Source organism: Hyaena hyaena, unplaced genomic scaffold (assembly GCF_003009895.1).
Source record: "Hyaena hyaena isolate Hyena2069 unplaced genomic scaffold, ASM300989v1 scaffold_70, whole genome shotgun sequence".
Classification (NCBI taxonomy): Eukaryota; Metazoa; Chordata; class Mammalia; order Carnivora; family Hyaenidae; genus Hyaena; species Hyaena hyaena.
Genome location: NW_024080701.1, coordinates 3,149,380 through 3,169,351, shown reverse-complemented (window position 1 = coordinate 3,169,351; position 19,972 = coordinate 3,149,380). Strand labels below are relative to the sequence as shown.

The 19,972-nt window shown below is 45.6% G+C and overlaps 1 protein-coding gene across 1 annotated transcript in view; it reads right to left on the bottom strand.

Annotated features, from left to right (window-relative positions):
- The window catches only part of STARD9 (StAR related lipid transfer domain containing 9), a 125,928-nt gene that overhangs the window by 26,804 nt on the left and 79,152 nt on the right, over positions 1-19,972 (bottom strand). The window contains exons 11-22 of the mRNA XM_039232845.1: positions 19,483-19,580; positions 18,865-19,074; positions 18,585-18,682; positions 17,360-17,437; positions 16,855-16,926; positions 14,444-14,623; positions 9,415-9,466; positions 8,944-9,081; positions 7,327-7,409; positions 7,087-7,190; positions 1,442-1,629; positions 496-976 (exon numbers count right to left, since the gene is read on the bottom strand). Coding sequence (XP_039088776.1) covers positions 496-976; positions 1,442-1,629; positions 7,087-7,190; positions 7,327-7,409; positions 8,944-9,081; positions 9,415-9,466; positions 14,444-14,623; positions 16,855-16,926; positions 17,360-17,437; positions 18,585-18,682; positions 18,865-19,074; positions 19,483-19,580 — 1,782 coding nt within the window. The remainder of the gene's footprint in view (positions 1-495; positions 977-1,441; positions 1,630-7,086; positions 7,191-7,326; positions 7,410-8,943; positions 9,082-9,414; positions 9,467-14,443; positions 14,624-16,854; positions 16,927-17,359; positions 17,438-18,584; positions 18,683-18,864; positions 19,075-19,482; positions 19,581-19,972) is intronic.

Below are 19,972 nucleotides of genomic sequence, written 5' to 3'. Positions count from 1 at the left end.
AGAAAAAACAAAGATCCCAAATTGGACGCAGGAGTCAGCTAGTGTTCTATTAGCTCACCAGTAGGAAGGTAGGGTCAGGAAGCTCACTTGAGGTGGCAGGACAGGTGGGAAGCAGGGAGGAGGAGGAGGAAGCGTGTGGAAACACAGTCTGATGTGAGGCAAGAGGAGATGGAGGTGGTGGGAGGACACACACAGGAACGTATGTGCACAGCCAAGGTCTAAAGAGCAGGTGAAAAATGAGGCTGAGATCCTCACTTGGAAGATATCACCAAAGCAGCAAGAGTTGCCACTCAGGGTGGGAGAAGGGAAAAGCCTGAATCTTAGAAGATCTCACCTAGAGAGAAAGAAGAGGGAAAAAGTGGTGGGAAAGAGAGGAAGCAAATCTTCCCCTTCCACAGACCGAGGAACTGCAGCACTGGGAAGTAAAGAACACTGCCTGGGCAACAAGGCTGTAAACCTAAGTCCATGATTTCAGGTGACCACGGCTGGCTGTACCTGCGTAGCTGAGGCAAATACTGACTGCAGAGCCTCTGGAGGCTCAAAGCACGGCAATGTGGCAGTCTGCTTCTGTGCAGAGCTCCTCGGACCGTGGCGTCAGCGCTGGGGAACCGGTATGTGGGCTTCTGGGTGTGGTCATCGTGGAGCTCACACAATGCCTTAGGCTGCTCCAGATCCGTCTGGGCCTCGAGCAGCCTCTGCTTCTTGATGAGTCTCTCAAGCTGGAAGGAGGCCTTTCTTCGCCAGATGTCCCTCTGTGCTGCACGAACTGCGTTCCTGCGCCCAAGCTGCAGTCGCACCTCCTTCTTCTGGCTTCGGACCAGTGGGGGCGGCTGAGTCTCAGGATCTGTCTGGAGCCAAGCATCAGACGGCACACAAGCCTTGAGTTCTTTCTCTGCTATGTGGTCTTGCTGCTGCTGCTGCTGCTGCTGCTGCAAGCCAGCCAGCCGGGGCTCTTCTCTAAGCAGCCACTGATGGTCTGGGAACCAAAGACACCCTGTGAGAAGGTCAGCACCTCTCTCCCTACCTGTGTGGCCCAGACTCACACACCTCTGTCTGTGGTTGGATCTGAATGGAGGGAAAGTGCTGGCCAAGGTGATGTGACGGGATGAGAGATACCAGGCCCCCTTACCACAGGGCTAGGGAAGGAAGCCCCCAGGGATTAGCACATGCTGGGACAGGCGCCAAAGGATGAATAAATGTGTGCGTGAAGAGAAAGCGGGAGGTCCATCACTCTGAGGGGCAATAAGGAAGGCAGTTTCCTTATTCTTGCTTCCAGCCCCTCATAAGAGCCCCTGGTTTCTAAAAGGGGGGAGAGAACACATAATACCAAAGATTCCATCAAATCATAAAGGAAACAAAGGAGAGAATACAGAAGGATGCGGAACCATGAAAATGAATAGATGAGAAGGTGAAGCAGACACTGTGAGCAGTGGGCACCTACTGTCTTTAATTTGCCAGCTGAGGTGCTCCTGGTCAAACTTCAGTTCCTGTTTGGCTCTAATCTGTCCTGCTAGGATCCGCTGCCTCAGATCCCCCACGTAGTGCTGCTGCTCAGTCGGGGCCCTGTGAGGTGCCTCTCCTGCCCGCAGTGGCTGGCAGTCCTGCTTGCTCTGCTCTTCCAGCACTCTCCTATCACAGAAGGGCCGGGGTTACCCAAGGGAAATGCAATCCCAGTTCAGGACAAACCAGGGGTAGTCTAAGCTTTTCTGGGAGAGCCATGAATTCAACAGGACAGAGAAGGCTTTGAACTTCCAGCAACTTGGGACACACAGGCACACTGTCACAGGCAGCTCATGATGTCACAGTGCAGGAGGGGAGAACGGTCCTCAGACTAGCATATTCTTAGACCGTGAGTCTACCAGAAACACAAGTTCATTGTAGTTAAGGAAAATAACCACAAAAGTAAACAAGCTTTAAAAAAAAAAACAAAAAAACAATAAAAACATTTTAGCTAGGGACGCCTGGGTGGCTTAGTTGGTTCGCTTGGGTCATAATCTCATGGTTCGTGGGTTCGAGCCCTGCGTCGGGCTCTGTGCTGACTGCCAGCTCAGAGCCTGGGGCCTATTTCAGTCTGTGTCTCCCTCTCTCTCTGACCCTCCCCTGCTCACGCTGTCTCTCTCCTAGAAATAAATAAAAACATTTAAAAAAAAAAAAAAAAACATTTTAGCTAAAGCAAGGAGCTTTGTCCTTTAAAAATGAATAAAATGTTCTGCTTAAAACCTGCTGGAAACAGGGTAGAGGCAGAAGCTCCAACAACCACTGTGGGAATGGAAACTCCCCTACATGTTCATCATGCATCTCCATTTTCTGAAACAGAAACCCTCTGTGACCTGGGAGTAGGAAGGAGGCAGCCAATCTAGAGGACAGAAAATTTATATGCATGGAGACCCAGAGGAGGGCTGGTCTCCACTCGAGGGTTGTTCTCAGTGAATGAACCCAAGAAGAGGGTTCAAAACTCATGAGTTTTAGGCTCTACCATAACTCTGGAGATATACCCTGAAGTATTCACTGGTGAAACTGGGATTTGTTCAGATCCAGTGTAGGGGACGGTAGGAGAAAGTGGAAAGGGAGTGGGGATATAAATGAAATGAGATTAGCCATGACTTGATCACTAGTAGTGTATTTGGAATTATCCATAATACAAAGTTTATTTTATTTTTATTTACTTATTTATTTATTTATTTATTTATTTTACAAATAGTTTATTGTCAAGTTGGTTACAAAGTTTAAAAAGAATTCTAGATTGCAGCCATGCTTTATTCTGCCTTCAGGCTCTTGTGTGGCCATGGATGAGTCACAGCCTTCCTCAGAAGACTGACAGCTTCTCCATGCATGGCTTTTCCCAGGGTCACACATGGCCTCCTATGCAAGGACCTCAGATGCCGTTTCTGCAGGGTTTCTTCATCTCTGTCATTCAGGTTCGTTCGCTCGCTCGCTCCTCCCTCCCTCCCTTTCTCTCTCTCTCTTCCTTTATTTTTCTTCCTCCCTCCCTCCCTACCTCCCTTCCAACCTCCTCCCTCCTTAATGTTTAACTTTGAGAGAGAGGGAGAATATGCGTGTGAGCTGGGGAGGGTCAGAGAGAGAAGGAGACAGAGAATTTGAAGCAGGCTCCATGCTGTCAGTGCAAAGTCCAAAGTGAGACTCAAACCCTGTAACTGTGAATTTATGACCTGAGCCAAAGTTGGATGCTCAACCAACTGAGCCACCAGGCACCCTCTGTCCTTCAGGTCTCTAAAAGAGCCACAGAATGGGCATTCCAGGGTGGTGGCGCTAGGGGGCAGGGAGGGCTCGGGATCTGTCACAGGCTAACAAAAGAGCCGGCATCTGCCCTCGTTTAGCCAGTCCTTAGCACTCATTCCAGTCCCAGGATGCCCTGACTCTCAAGGCCCGCTTACTTACTAGACGCTAGACAGACTGAGCAGTGCTCTGAGGGCGGGGGTTCATCCAGCTTTAATTTACTACTTTGTAGAGGAAAATGAAATCACAGACGGTATATCAATGCAGAGGTCCATAAACTATAGCTTGTGAGCCAAATGTGGTCTGCTGCCTGTCTCTGTGAATAAAGTGTTATACGAACACTCATTTGTTTATGAGTGTTTATATCTAGGCTGCTTGTGCAGCTGTGGCAGAGACTGTATGGCCCCAAAACCCTAAAATACTATCTGGTAAAAACAACAACAAAAACCAAATCACCTATCTAGTCTTTTACAGAAAGTTTGCTGTCTCGTCTTAGAAGAAATTAAGATTTCTTAATGCAGCGTTAAGAGGAGACTGAAGAATGGATGGCAGTGGGGTGCGGGATAAGAGGTGACATGATAGCAATCTTCTCCCTGGGAAGGAGTCTGGGAGGGGACTCAATCTATAAGGGGCCCAAGAACTGGGACAGGCCCAGATACTTGAGCGAGTGTGTCCTGGGGAAAACTGGCTTTGACTGCTGTGGGCAAAAGGCCAAATACACACAGTGGAATGTACAGGAAAGAGGAAAGGCACCCTTTGTCACATGTGAGGCAAAAGGCTAAGGACAGCAGTTAGAACAGAAAACTAGTTAACACCACACAATGAGAAAAGGCGCTAATGGGAAACAGATTATACATATGTTTGTAGGCATCGTGCCTATATTATTCCTCCAAATTTTGTCTGACCACAGACATGGCTGAATTACAAGCATGAGCCCATAAGAGGGTCTTGGACAAACCTAGCTAGAGTGCAGACCATCAGATGCAAGGAACAAGGGAGGTATCTTTATTCTTAATCCCCGGAGCAGATTCAGCTTCCTCCTCTGCCTGTCTCCCAACCCTCAGATTCACAATTTGCTTCTCCACAGAAGAGGGCTCCCTCTACTCTTCCCCTAGGGAAGCAGCAGCTAGCCAGTCAGCTTCTGCTGATCTAGTGCAGCTTCCTTTATGCACCAAAACAAGACCTGCACAAGGAATCTGTCTGGGATGATCACTATAGACCGAGCCCATTCACCTGAGATGCCACACACCATCAGAATGAAAATGACTTCTCAGCTAAGCATTATCAGCCAAGTTCCCAGAAAGCAGGTGGGAAAAACAAAAAACAAACAAACTCAACAACCTTATGTTACATGTCTGGGTTTATTACTACTGGCAAGTCTTCTGTCAGATGACTGCCCTTCATCTTTGGTGGCTCCAGCATCTCCCCACTGCTGCCTGGTCACCCGCCTGCCAGGACTCCATCACACCCTCCCCCGCGCTCTCTCCTAGCTGCTTGGAGGCCTGACAGCTTCTGCAGCAGAATGCAGCAGCGGGTACTCACTAAGGCAGCAGTGGCGGTGGCAGCAGCGACAGGGTCTCCCAGGCTCTAATTTTGGTTAAGCCCCCAAAGTTCCAAAGAGGACAATGCAAAAAACAGTTTTCAAAGACAAACTCCTCTCTGGTCCAGGTCACTACTGCAAGGGATAAAAAGAGGCAGGCTGGCCAATCCCCTATGGCTCTGGAATCAGCTCCACCTTTGCAGGCTCCCTGTGAGTGCTCCTCCAGAGAGAAAAATGAGAGAAGAAAATTCTAGGACAAGGGGAAGCTTTGGAGCCAACCCCACCAGAGCAGAGGAGACTCTCATGGAGACACAGCCACAAACACAGTCTGGGAGCCCCGCTGGTGTCATACAGTGTTCTCCTCTCTCACGGTTCTCTCCGGTCCCTCTGCCCAATCACAGGCTTGTACCCCACACTTTGCCACTTCCCACGGGCTGGCACACAGATGCTGGCTATGGTAGCTGCGTAGGACCAGCCCAGCTCACAGGCTCCTGGAGCTGGTGCTAAAGACTGGAGGCAGCAAGTGGGAGAGGCTTTGGTTTCTTCAATCCCTCTCTGTCTTCTCCAAATGAAAGGGTGCATTCTTGGTGTTACTGAAAGGTCACACCAGTGCCCCTGGGGCTAGAGAGCCTGAGGAGATCTTAAAAAGGCAGGAGAAGACCAGTGTTCTCTAGGGTGGATGGGTCAGCTGGGATGAGATGGGAGGACAGGAAAACAAAAGGGAGGCTATGTACCTGGGCCACTCGGCACAAGGGCCTTCAGCAGCGGGGCTGGGAGCGTCAGGCGGCACGCAGGGCTCTCCACGTGTACTTGCTCTTTCAACCCCTATCAGGAGGATCTCTCAGAGACAGATGGTGGTATCCTTACTTAGAGGTGAAGGAACAGGCTCAGAGACTCAGTAACTTGCCTAAGGACACACAGCTTTCACTTCATAAATCCAGGAGGTGAAGGAGCTTTATTCAACTCTTAAGATAACTCTTCAACTTCACAGCTAGCTAAGTTGCAGAGCTATTCTCTGTAACCCTCTGAGCTCTGGGAAAGACAGGTCTCCAATGCATTCTCACAGTAGAAATCTTACCTAAGACAAGGCCTCTTCTCATGACTGCACTCTGATGAAATAAGAACTCCAGCAGCTCCTTACTCCACCTTGGCCTTGATGTGTTCCAGCTGTGTCACCTCTCCCACCTTCCCTGTCACCCCACAGAGCCCCCACTTATGCAACACTGGAGTCATCCTGCCTGAGACTCTGGGGCCTCATCCTTCTGTCCTTAGCAGTCCACAGGTGAGGACCTGCCTGCTGTTCATACATCACAGCCTTCTGCCCCTACATCCCACACCACTCACCAGCAACGTCAGACCAAGACTTTTGTCAGTTGCCAGCAAATGCTCCTGGTCTGAGAAAAGAGCAGCTAGGTTCCCGTGAAGGAACCAGGGGAAAGAGCCATCATAATCTCCCAGGAAGCCTGTGCTCACAGTGCTGGGCAGCCTCCCAAGACCAGTGGTCTCACAGGCACTGAGTGTCCTGCTGACATTTTCTACAGAACATCCCCAAGTAAGAGGCTACTTTGGCTTATGGGACCAGAAGGATATCACTGTTCACAGTAACAAACCTACGAGACATGTAGACCTGGGAAGGGGATGGTATGAAGAAATGGATGAAGAAGGACTATGAAGAAGAAAAGAAGTTGCCACCAATCACATATATAAAAACCTGACTCCATGTTTTCATGGTCACAATGCAGGTGGAGTGGGCATGAGAGGGAAGAACTGCAAGATACTTTCATATTGTTCTGAGAGTTCCTAATCCTCTTATGTGTAGTTTTGGACCATTGGTATTGAGAAAAAAAATGATTCTCAGTACAACACTATCTTTAAAAACTTGGAGAAAGCCACAGTCATGGAAGTTGACACCCCTGTAACCTCACACACAGGCTGGCCAGAATTTAAAGGGGGCACATGGGGAGCTAAGTGCAGAAGTAGTCTTAAAGATATGTACAAACATGTCATGTTCCAATCTGGCTGACAGAAGAAGGTAGCGATGGGAAACATCAGATGATATATTATACTCCTTTCAGTGATGAAGGAAGTTGCAATACCGAACAGGAAATGAATGAGGACTAAGACTGCTTCCCTGCCAACTAGAAGCTAAGCAATTAGTGCAGTAACATTCAATCATCTGCACATGTTGGTTGAGACCAGGCCTCATTCAGAGCTCAGCTACTACACTCACCCTCTCCCCGCTCGGTGTTGTAACAGAATAAGAAGTAAGAACAGTAGGTTCCACAGCAGAATGAGCACACGTTTCTCACCTTTCCTTCCAAAGCAAAGGGCAGAGACCCAACCGGGAGGCAGTGACATCTCCGTCCAAATCCAACCATTCCAAAGAGCCACTGCCACCGACAACCTCTCCGACCTGGGAATGAGGAATGAACGCTGTGAAGCTGCTGTCACCAACCCCACCCCAAGAGAACCAGATAAAGCTCAAACTTGTCCCTTGGAAAGGAGGAGCAGGGCAGCGGGCAGTCACCTTGAAAACTCAGCACACTGACCTGCCTCCTCTGCCGTAGGACAGCGGCCTCTGCTGGGTGGTTGAATCGGAACTTCTGTGCTTTCCCCAGGGTTATGACTGCTCCTGTGGCAAAGACAGAGGAGAATGAGCCAACAGCTCATGTTCTCAGTATGTATTATGTGCAGAGTGCCCTTCTGAGATACAAAGCCCTGCCCTAAGCTGGTAACTTAGGTGAGTCAATAATATGTATTCATTGGATATCACACAGCATATGTACTGAACTAACAAAATAAACAGGAGGACTTCTGCTATTCCAAGGGAAAGCCAAATGAGTCCCCCATGGACTAGTGAGGGAATGGTTCATGGAAGAGGGGGAATGTAAGCTCAACCTCAAAGGAAAGATGGAATTTGAATAGATGAACAGTAGTAGTAATAGTAATAATAATAATAGTAGTAATAGTAATAGTAAACCAGTATTTACTATGTGACAAGAACACTGTTCAATCTTCACAATTCTCTTATTGCCATTTTACAGATGAGAAAATTGATGTTCAGAGACTTTCCCAAGGACACAGAGCTAGCAAACACAGGTACACAGAAATTTCAGAGAGTCATTCTCCATCTTGGAGAGCTGGAATTGGGGCATCTTTGTTTATGGGAAGAGGATGGTATTAGGAAATCTTCAGATCTTCAGGTCTCTGGATGTAAAGGATGAGTATCCCATGTTTAAAGCCTGCTTCACTGAGTTCTCTGGGTTTGGCCCATAAGAAGGAAGCTGGTTCAACACTTCTCCAAAGAGGATATCCAGATGGCCAACAGACACGTGAAACGATGCTCAGCATCCCTCCTCATCAGGGAAATACAAATCAAAACCACACTGAGATACCACCTCACGCCAGTCAGAGTGGCTAAAATGAGCCAATCAGAGAACTCGAGATGCTGGCGAGGATGTGGAGAAACGGGCACCCTCCTACACTGTTGGTGGGAATGTAAACTGGTACAGCCCCTCTGGAAAACAGTGTGGAGGTTCCTCAGGAAACTAACAATAGAACTGCCCTATGACCCAGCAATAGCACTGCTAGGAATTTACCCAAGGGATACAGAAATGCTGAGGCATAGGAGCACATGGACCCCAATGTTCATAGCAGCACTCTCCACAATAGCTAAACCATGGAAAGAGCCTAAGTGTCCATCAACAGATGAATGGATCAAGAAGATGTGGTTTATCTATTCCATGGAATACTACATGGCAATGAGAAACAATGAAATCTGGCCATGTGTAGCAACATGGATGAACCTTGAGGGTGTTATGCTGAGCGAAATAAGTCAGGCAGAGAAGGACAAATATCATATGTTTGCACGTATAGGAGGATTAGGAGGAACTTGACGGAGGAACAAGGGGGAGAAGAAGGGCAGAAATGGTGGGGGAAAGGGAGAGAGGCAAACCATGAGAGACTCTTGAATGCTGACAAAAACTGAGGACTGATGGATGTGGGGGGGAGGGGGGATGGGCATGGAGGAGGGCACTTGTGGGGATGAGCACTGAGTGTTATGTGGAAACTAATTTGACAATAAACTATTTGTAAAAAAAAAAAAAAAAAAAAGGAAGCTGGTTCATCATTCATCCTGGTATAAACAGGGCATTAAACAGTCTTACCTTGGGTCAGACGACAGGAGGCGGTGACCTCCCGACCATTGACTGTGCAGCGGGCCCCCTGGGCAGGCCGCAAAATGACTACCCCACAGGCACTGGTGATAGTGCAGTGGTCTCTCTCAATCCATTGCCCCTGCAGAACTACACAAGAGACGGGGGTCACATGGTGGGGAAACAACCCAGGGAAACATCCTTTCTGTGAGAATAGAATTCACAGCTGGAAGGTCCTACATTAAGACAAGAGAGAAAGAGCCACCATCTGAAAACCACCCAGATCTGGATTCTCCCATGGTGTGGGTCTCCTCCTATCATGTCCCTGATGCACAACCACCACCACAATGTAGCAGCAAAAGAGTAACAGCCCCTTGATCCTCAAGGATTCCTTCTTCTCAGAGCATCATCAGATATGTCTAAAGAGTCCGGTCAGGCATGAGTATGTGCCACAGTGTCAGACCCAGATGCTCTATCACTTACCAATGTCCTGTTCCTGATCTGAGTCAATCCTTCCTATTTTTGTTGTCCCCTCCTAAAAGGAAAAACAAAGCTCTTTAAATGAGAATAAAAAGGGACACAGCCTGCCTGCAAAGCAGAACCCACCTGGTGAAGTGTTATCCCGGTCTTCCCACACCCACCCCGGCCTTTCCCACACCACTTCTCAACTTCGGTTCAGGCTGTTCTGACTGCTCTGCCCACACACTGCAGCCCAGGAAGCCCTTGGGAAGGCAGGGGCAAACAATATAGAAGAAAGCAGCACCAGCTCTTTGCAGTGTCAACTAGTGTTGACAAACTCCTTTCTGTCTCACGGCCTGATGTTAGGGAATAGTCATGGCCGTTGGTCAGAGATTCTCTAGTCCGAGGAAGAGGGTGCAAAGGCAGAGTTTTTCTCCAGAGACTAAGTAAGGTTGGTGTGGTCCAAGTTTAGTCCATTTAGTCTCCAAGAGACACACATTCTATGAAGACATAGGAGAACACAGGATTTTTACCTTTCTGGTCCGCATATGAAGTTTGAGAGATACCAGATTCTAAGAAGGATAAAGCACAAATAGGAGAAAAGCATGTCTAGGATCAAAAAGGACAGGACGAGAGTATAAGACATGAGGGGAAAATGGAGTTAGTATAAATGAATTACTGGGTTAGTAGAAGACAAGGCTGTTTGACCCTTGAATAATGGCAATTCTTTTAAGAACACATAACTCTGTTTGTGGAAGGCAGCACTATGACAACAGGGAAGCTGAGTTTAGATACATATTTACCATGTATTGAATAACCATCCACTATGTCTCAGGTATTGCACTGAGGGCTTTATAGACATCTCTTATTTAATCCTTGAGCAACCTAAAGTATAGGTATTATCCCCCTTTTATATATGAGGAATCTGAAGCTGATAGGGAAAGTTGCTCAGGGAGCCTATACACTAAATAGGAGAGCCATGGCTGGGGTGCCTGAGGGACTCAGTTGGTTAAACATCTGACTTCGGCTCAGGTCATGATCTCGTGGTCTGTGAGTTTCAAGCCCTATGTCAGGCTCTGTGCTAACAGGTCAGAGCCTGGAGCCTGCTTTGGATTCTGTGTCTTCCTCTCTCTCCCCACTCATGCTCACTAGCTCGCTCTCTCTCTTTCTCTCAAAAATAAACATTAAAAAGGGGCACCTGGGTGGCTCAGTAGGTTAAGTGCCGACTTCACTCAGGTCATGATCTCGCCATTCGTGAGTTAGAGCCCCGTGTTGGGCTCTGTGCTACAGCTTAGAGCCTGAAGCCTGCTTTGGCTTCTGTGTTTCTCTCTCTCTCTCTCTGTCCCTCCCCTGCTCATGGCTCTGTCTCTCTCTCTCTCTCAAAAATAAACATTTAAAAATTTAATAAATAAATAAACATTTTTTAAAAATCAAGGGGGTGCCTGGGTGGCTCAGTTAGTTAAGTATCTGACTCTAGGTTTTGGCTCAGGTCACGATCTCACGATTTCAGGAGTTTGAGCCCCACACTGGGCTCCAAGCTGACAGTGCAGAGCCTGCTTGGGATTCTCTGTCTCCCTCTCTTTCTGCCCCTCCTCCACTTTTACTATCTGTGTTCCTCTCACAAAAGTACTATCTGTACTTCCTTCTCAAAGTAAATAAATAAACTTTAAAAATGTATTAAAAAATTTTAAATAGGAGAGCCATGGCTAGAATGGAGGTCTCTCTGGGCCTGAGCCCATGCTTGTCCAGCCTCACCATTTCACCTCCCTCGTAACTGGAAGTGACCAGAGACTTTTCCACCAGGCTTCACTGTCAGCAGCCAGAAGGGGGACATCCCTGCAGTTCCCCAAAAGTAGCTGGTGAAAAGGCAGGCTCCCGGAAGCAATGAATAAGACTCTGACTAGGGGCATCTGGGTGGCTCAGCCGGTTGGGCGGTCTGACTTCAGCTCGGGTCATGATCTCACCATTCGTGAGTTCAAGCCCCACATAGGGCTCTGTGCCGACAGCTCAGAGCCTGGAGCCTGCTTGGGATTCTGTGTCTCCCTCTCTCTCTCTCTGACCCTCCCCCACTCACGCTCTCTCAAAAATGAATAAATATTAGAAAAAAAAAAAAAAAGACTCTGACTTCCCTGTGCTCCCGCCATCCCCAGACAGCCAGAGCCCAGCCTTTTCTGCTCAGCCACACAAACAAATGGATGCTGCTGGCCTCCATAACCACCACCAATCAAAATTGAGGGAAAGGGGTCAGGACTCCTTGGGTTCAGGGTCAGCCCTGATGATGAAATGCATTCCTTAAAGTATAACCCCCTTTTATATATGAGGAATCTGCCATGTGCAGTTTGTGAGTTCTTCTACATCTATAGAGCAGAAACTACCAAAACACACAAAAGAATCTCATTTAACAAGAACTGAGATGATACCTGTGCTTGCTGCCCCCTCTGCTTATTTTCGCAAAGAAAGTGAGCAGCATGGGGCGCCTGGGTGGTTCAGTCGGTTGAGGGTCCGACTTCAGCTCAAGTCATGGTCTCACGGTTTGTGGGTTCGAGCCCTGCGTCAGACTCTGTGCTGACAGCGCAGAGCCTGGAGCCTGTTTCAGATTCTGTGTCTCCCTCTCTCTCTAATCCTCCCCCACTCACGTTTGCTTGTGCTCTCTCTCTCAGAAATAAATAAAACATTTTTTTAAATTTTTAAAAAAAGGGAAAAAAAAAGTGAGCAGCATGAGGATGAAGTCCAGGATACCAGTAACCTGTGTTCCACCTACCCTTCCCTTTGTCCATCCAAAGTACTTCCCAAGGTGGCCCAGGGGAAAAGAGCTTCCAGAGCTCTAGAGATTCATTCCAGGTCTATAATCAAGTTAGCAAAGCAGATAAAAATACAGAGAATCTTGAGTGATTACTGCTATACTATTACTCACGCCTATACTATTACCCAAAGTAGGATCTAAATCAACAAAAAGGGGGAAAATGCAGAAATGTCAAGATTAGAACTAGACTGAAGCCTCATACTCTAGGCTCACTGGGAATGCATCTAGGAGGGGCACCACCCACAGTGCGTACAGACCCCAAACTGAAAATCAGCATTCCAAACATATGGATGAGGCCTGTGCTCACCTCTGGTCTCGGATTCAATCTCAGTCATGTCCTCATGTATAGCAACATGGATGGACCTTGAGGGTGTTATGCTTAGTGAAATAAGTCAGGTAGAGTAGGACTAATATCATATGTTTGCACGTATAGGAGGATTAGGAGGAACTTAACTGAGGACCATGGGGAAGAAGAAGGGGGGAAATGGTGGGGGAAAGGGAGTGAGGCAAACCATGAGAGACTCTTGAATGCTGAGAATAAACTGAGGACTGATGGATGGGGGGGATGGGCATGGAGAGGGGCACTTGTGAGGATGAGCACTGGGTGTTATATGGAAACCAATCTGACAATAAACTATTTGTAAAAAAAAAAAAAAAAATACTCAGTCATGTCCTTTAACCCTCTGCTGCCACTCTTAGCTCTACCACATGACTTCTAGCTTCATCTGCTCACTCCATATCCACTCAAATACATCAGATCATTTCTACTCAAATATTAACCATTTGAATGCATCTAGTCTCTTCCTGAGCCCCAACCTCTCCGTGTGGTTCTGACTAATAGAAGGATTGATAGCCTTTAGTGTTCAGATCAGTTATTTAAGTAACAGCTTCCACCTGAAGCATTTTCACAGAGCTAATTTATACTCTGTGTGTTGAAAAATAAGCCACTTTAACTTTGTGAGAGGCTCAGTCTGACAACTTCCCTGAGGGCTTATCCTAAGAAAACAGACTTTCTCAACAGAATGAGCTTTGCTAATATCTCAGTACCATAGCACTGCAGCGTTAGGACCCTGATTTCTCTAGGGATGAGAGCAGTATTATATACCCCACATAAACCCTGTTCCTTTCAAATGGGAGCTGGGGACAATTAGGAGAATGAAGACTGAATTTTCAGTGAGCGTATGGATTTTTGCCACATAAAGTATGTTCTGTCATCCATAGAGATTGTCCTTTTATAGGACAAATATTTTTGATAAGGACAGGGTATGACTGACTACCATTGGGCACTAACTCTCAAAATATTTCCTTTAGAAATGATGACTTGCTTCCATGTGACAAAGAACTGGGTAATGCAGGTCCTTCTTAGAAGGCAAGAGCTTCCTTCCACTGTTCCAGATGGCTGGATGTTGTGTGCTGCCCTGCCGGCCCACCGGTGCTTTGGGCTGTCCCTCAGGCTGTCTTTTTTTTTTCTTTTCTTTTTTTAAATTTACTTAGAGAGAGTATAAGCTGGGGAGGGACAGAGAGAGTGGCATAGAGAGAATCCCAAGCAGGCTCCATGCTGTCAGTGCAGAGCCTCATGTGGGGCTCGAACCCACAAACCTCAAGATCACGACCTGAGATGAAATCCAGAGTGACACTCTCAAGCAACTGAGCCACCCAAGGTGCCCCACCCCTCATGCTTTCTTAAAGCCTTCTGTATCTACTTTCATTCTCCTCTCTTCTTTCCCTGGTAAACCTAGCAATGGAGAAGCAGGAGGTTGAGGAGTGGGGAGATATTAGAAGGAAACGGTTTCGGATCTTGATTCCCTCTTTTGCCTCTGAAAGCTGTCTGTGAGCAGCTTGTATATGCAGAGGTCAGAAGTGCCAATGGAGTTTTAAGGTTAGGATTTCACCTCCATGCCTGCACTTCTGTGTACAGGAAGCCAGAAAAGGAATACAAGCAGCACCATTCTTACTTTAAAATGAGGAAATCAAATCACGGACAACAAAAGTAAGTTATATGAGAGCAATAGTAGCAGCCAGAGAAAAACAAATAATTGTTCTGATTTCCAGTCTTCCGCTCTAATTGTATAAAAGCAAACAAATCAATCACACTTGGCTGGCTAGCCCAGTTTCCTGAGGGCAAACCTGAAGGCAGCTCTGTGGCACTTGACTCAATTCATAGATGCATGGCTGCTGCCCTTGGCTTCTGCCTCTGTGACCTCTAAAGCCAGTGGCTCAGGAAAGGAGGGAACGCACCGGCCCACTCACCTTGAGGTGATAGAGCACGACTCCTGTGCTGAGTACATCGTCCTCCAAGGCCATCAGGTGTGGCAGGCTGGAGTCAATGACCACTCCGGCCCTCCTTCTGTTGATGTCCACTCTGTAATGCTCCACGAGGGCCTTCCACTCATTCCACTTCTGGGTCCAGTCTTTAGTCAGCTGGTCTATCTGCAGAGAGAGAGGAGGCAGTTTTAGATGCCCCACAGTACATGGAGCAGACGGAATTCCTCATGGTATTCCTTCCTCACCTTCCTCACTGATGATATTCAAAGCTCCACATAGGCCCTTGCACCTCCTCTGTGACCAGTTTTCCAAATTTCTTCAATAAGCAAGAGTTACTTTTATAAACTCTGAAGTAAAGGGTATTCTTCAAGTTTTCTTCAACAAGCGTGTATTGTTTTTATAACTCGAAAAAATGCCATAAATGTTATTTTGTTTAATTATTTGAGAAGTTATTCATACATCTATGCTTATAACTCCCTTTCCCCATTCTTCTATGTGATCCATACTAGGAATCCTTTTTATGACGTAATACTTCTTTCTCAAGGTGTAGAACCTCAAACCCTAATGTAAGTTTGTAGGGGGCTCAAAGATACACAAAGCATCAAGATGAATCTCCCCAGGTAGAAAGACTATCGTATTGTTATTGTAATAACAACAATAAAATACCAAGGGTTACTATATGCCAGGAACAGAGTTTTAAATATATATAATATAGCAAATTAGAGGCCTTAAGTTAAGGCCATTTGGGGAACATGAATGAACAATGTTGAATATAAGGTGCTTTTTTTCTTCTTTTGGTGGAAATTAATGCCCAGGCAGGAAAGTTATTCTGAGAATGGAAGTCGTGAGGAAGCCCAGGAAAAGGACCTAGATTCGGCTAAGTACTTCTCAAAAACGGAATACCTGAGAAAAAACAAAGTATGCCAAATTTAGGTACCAGTGTTTTATGTACCCTAGAAATATTATTTTTAACGTTATAATCATTGAGTTAAAGTTTGCAAAGAGTGAACCTACAGGGTACCACGAAGGGCTGAGCTGGATTAGGACCTGGAAGCAGGGCACTGTGGTTTACATTTTAACCAGCCTGGTTCAGCTACCTGGAGATACCGCTGAACACACCTCCCCTTCTGGCTGGCTTTCATCACCTACCCCTACACTGCCCAAGGTCATAAGGCCAGCAAATGGCAGATTCAAGTCCAAGTCTGCCAGAATGTATAATGTATAATGGAGTGATTTTGACTCTGTACTTCATCTCTTATATACACAGGGGTGATATTTTCTGAACCAAAAATCAGAACATATATTTAAACACAGAATTTTTTAGAGACATCTGGGTGTGTGATGTAGTCCTAAAGTTTAGTCTGGGTAACCAAATACTGGCATAGCCAGGATACTTTATAATGGATAAGAATGAGGTGACAGAATACCAGGAATTGGGACATTTGGTTGTGGTATCTAAATCTAACCTGCCACCAAACAATGCCTGTCATTTCTTCCTTATAAATGTCTCTGGGAATCACCATTTAACCTAAGCTCCCCAAATGTCTCGTCCTCACCTTCATGGGGTCACAAAATCAGTCTCCTTCCTGGTTGATCTCTCTGCTTCCAGTCTTCCCTCTCTTCAATTAATCCTACATACAACTGTCATGTTAATGTCCCCAATATACTCCATTATTGTGTCACCAACCTGGTTCAAGAAGCCATGATTAATCCTGTGTGTGTCAAGTTCAAACCTCCTAAACTGGTCCTAACCTTACCTCCACTACTCTCTTCCACATGGCCTCTCACACCAGTTCATTCCTTCAGGTCCATGGCTTTGCTGGTGTTATCCCACCCTCTCCCAAAATGTCTCACCCCTTTCTCCCTATCTAATACAATCTACATATCTTTCAAGGTCTAGTTCAACTCTAGCTTCCAGGACTGTGATGCCTGCACTGAAAATTCCAAGCCATATGGACTTCTTCCTTCCCTAAGCTCTTTTTGTATAACTCATAGAGTTCATTACATTTAACCATTACCTGAGTGTGTTTCTAACTAGATTTCAAGCTACTTGAGGGAAGAAGCTTCTTTCTGTCTCATCATGCTGAGCACCTACTTGGTACTCAATGAGTACATGTCAGTTGATTTACTGACTGGAAATAATTTTTTTTTCTAGGCAACTATCGCTATCCAAAGAAGTTATCATGAACTCCTAAGAGAACAAAACAAAGGAAGTCAGTCACAGCCCCTAAGGCAAACACACTCCCCACTCAAGGCTCCCAACTCAACTGTCTCTAAACTAGATAGAACCTCTCCGTCCTGATAAGGGAGCAGTCCTAACTCAGGAATAATGGAAGGACATGAAACCCACTACCAGGGTGATATAAAGCATAAATGAGTCCACCCCACACACCCACCTTCAATTCATTTTGAAGAACCAGCTCCTTCAGATTCTCATCCTTTTCCTCATTCAATGGACTCAAGTTTCTCTGCACAAAGAGAGAGATGTGCTTCATGGGTCTCACTCATCCTTACTTTTATGAAGGAAAAGGGAAGCAGATTAAAAAAAAGACCTTATCATTAAAATCAGAAACAAATCAGAAGCTTAAATACTGGGGCTCAAATTGGTACAAAGAAGGAATATTCAAAGAAATTCTTCTGGAGAGCTCTATTCTCTGAATCCTCCTACAAACAGAATAACAGCCTTTCAGGCTATTGCCCTTCAGACAACAAAGATGACATAATGAGGATGCCCACTCCATCTGAGACTACTCAGGTAATCAGAGTAATCTAAGTCCTGTCTTTGTTCCTAACTGTTCCACAAGTGTCACTTAAGTGAAGACACAAAATGCAACAGGGCTCAGATTCTATGCAAATGAAAAGCAGGTTCTGGGTACAGAAAAGTTACGATTGCCTGAATACCAGTTCGAAGCTCAGCAGCATGGCTTTTAGTCTTCCGATCTCCTCCCTGAGTTCTCTGATCAGTTTTATATTTGCATCCTGAAACATAAAGAGCTTGGTCACCACTGACTGATATCAGGCCCCAACCAGCTCTAGGATATAACAGAGAATTAGTTTGGAAAAAGTGATTTACTCCTTTGGAGGGACTTCTGAGGCATTCTTCTCATGTATGGTCCCAGAACCACATCAACTTTACCTAAGAACTTGTTAGAATTTCTGCACCACCACTCCAACACCTACCAAGTCAGAAACTCTTGAGGGCTGGGGTCCAGTCGTGGATTAACCAACCCTCAAGGAGTTGATTCTAATAAAGTATGAGAATCAGTGCCCTTGAGCAGAAGGTTGACAGGTAACCCAAATGGCAGCGCAAATTGGTAGTAGATGCTAGTCTTCTTATAGTGTGACTAAATTTAGTATCTACCTAATTACACTGCCTTTTAAAATAGTTCACAAATGGGCTATAAAGGTCTGGCCACCAGTTTATGATTCCTGCCCTGACACTTTTCACTGAAACTACAAAGCAGATAAGGAATTTTTGGCATTTTTCATTATGAATCAACTTTCAAAACTAATAAATTCCTTATAAGCCCCTTTTAGCCTAAAACAGAAAAGCCCCTGCAGTTTGCATAGAAAAGAAATAAAACAGGGGTGCTTGGGTGGCTCAGTTGGTCAAGTGTCCAATTCTTGGTTTCAGCTCAGATCATGATCTTGCGGTTTCATGGGGACAGTTCCCCCGTTAGGCTTCACAATGATAGTACAGAACCTGTTTGGGATTCTCGGTCTCCCTCTCTCTCTGCCCCTCTACCATTCATGCGATCTCTCTCTCAAAATAAATAAACTTAAAAAAAAAAAAAAAAGAAATAAAACAGAAGCATACCATCAACATAAACTCAAAATAAAACCATTAAATACAGAAACTTTTAAATGATCTCCCTTAAGACGGCAGTGGTACACCAGGGATGGCCTCAGAGAATATCTGAAATAAATTATTCAAAAAGACAACTGAAATTGAGTCAATAAAGAGATGAGAAAAGGGTATGACTCTCAAACAAAGAATTTCCCTCTTTCATCATTTGGAGAAGAAGTCAGGCGAGTTGTGGTGAGTGTAAGGAGAAAGAAATTAGTGAGAGGATGAAAGAACTTGATATGAACAATACCAAACCAGGATTTCAAATAAAGGTCTCACCTCATTTACCCGAGGCTTGTTGACGATGTGTTTGGCATTAGATGCATATCTCAGTGTGCTCATGGTCTCGCTGTAGCTAGTGTGTGCAGGAGACACAGCTGAGGTAGAAGGAAAAAGTTTAAAGCCACGCCAAGCCCTTCCAACCCAGCCTCTAACCACTGGCCCCACTACTATCTCCCATGCTGTGTTATGAGACCCTTAATGAAGTGGGTGGTCAAGGCCCTTTCTCTGAGGCAGAGTACCAGTCCCAACACAGAAGCAGCTCCAGCACCCCACTCACTGGCAATCATGATAGTTTTGGAGTTGCCTCCAAGGCTGTCCTTCAGCAGCCAGGTCAACACGGAGTCCCGGTATGGGATGTAAGACTGCCTCCGAGAGTGCGCCCCTCCACTGCTGGTTCCAGAAGGAGACCTAGGGATCCCACTGTCACCGCCATCATTGGCTGCACTGTTGAGGCTCTGGCAGCTGCTGAATGCTTGAGAGTTCTGGGCTTTAAAGACAAAAAAATAATAAAAATGGAGGGAAAAAGGAATCATGAAATACACGCACTAGAACAATAGTTGGAGAACACAAATTTAAGTATCACACCTCCTAATTCCTCTCTGCATATGATAGGACACTACAAGTTTGAACCCTAAATTAGACTGTGGACTCATGACATGGAGTAGCTGAGCCACATGATTTTTCAGTCTCCTTTCTTTTTGAAAAGAGGAATGGGAGGGTGACCACAGTGTTCCCAACCACAGACAAATATCAATTTTTATGATACTCACCCAGAAGGTAAGTTTATAAAAAAGAACCTTGTAAATGTCTACCCCATCTGGACAAGATGAAAATAGAGGAGTTGTTTTCCAAAGTCTCCCTCCCACTCTGATGATCCAGTCTATTGGCAAAATACCTAAGGTGGAGATGACAATTCCCAGAGTCACAAGAGATTTGTTGATATTGGCTCCTTCAGTAATCCGGTCCTTACAGTAACTGGGATCTGCTCTTTCACTAAACAGTCGATGAAAGGAAAAATAAAAACAAACAGGAAGATACTTTCCTTATAAATCTGTTGAAAGATACTATCTATTATGTTGCACATTATGTAAGAAGCCTACATGATAAATTCTTTTTAGAATTCAGTGCCTGAAAAAGTATTACCATCTTGTAACCAACTGGCATTCTTCTGCTTCCCAGGCAATAGAAATCAAATAATTCATTACATTTTTCTTCTATTTTGGCTGCCAGAGCACTTTCAGCTAACTAATGCTCAATTACAGTAATGATATTAGGATAGATTTTTCATATACTCACATCTGCCCAATCTTTGTTTTAATTTCACCTATTAATGGCTTTATAGTACCTGTGTCATTATCTGTCAATTATTTTAAATTTCTTTTTTA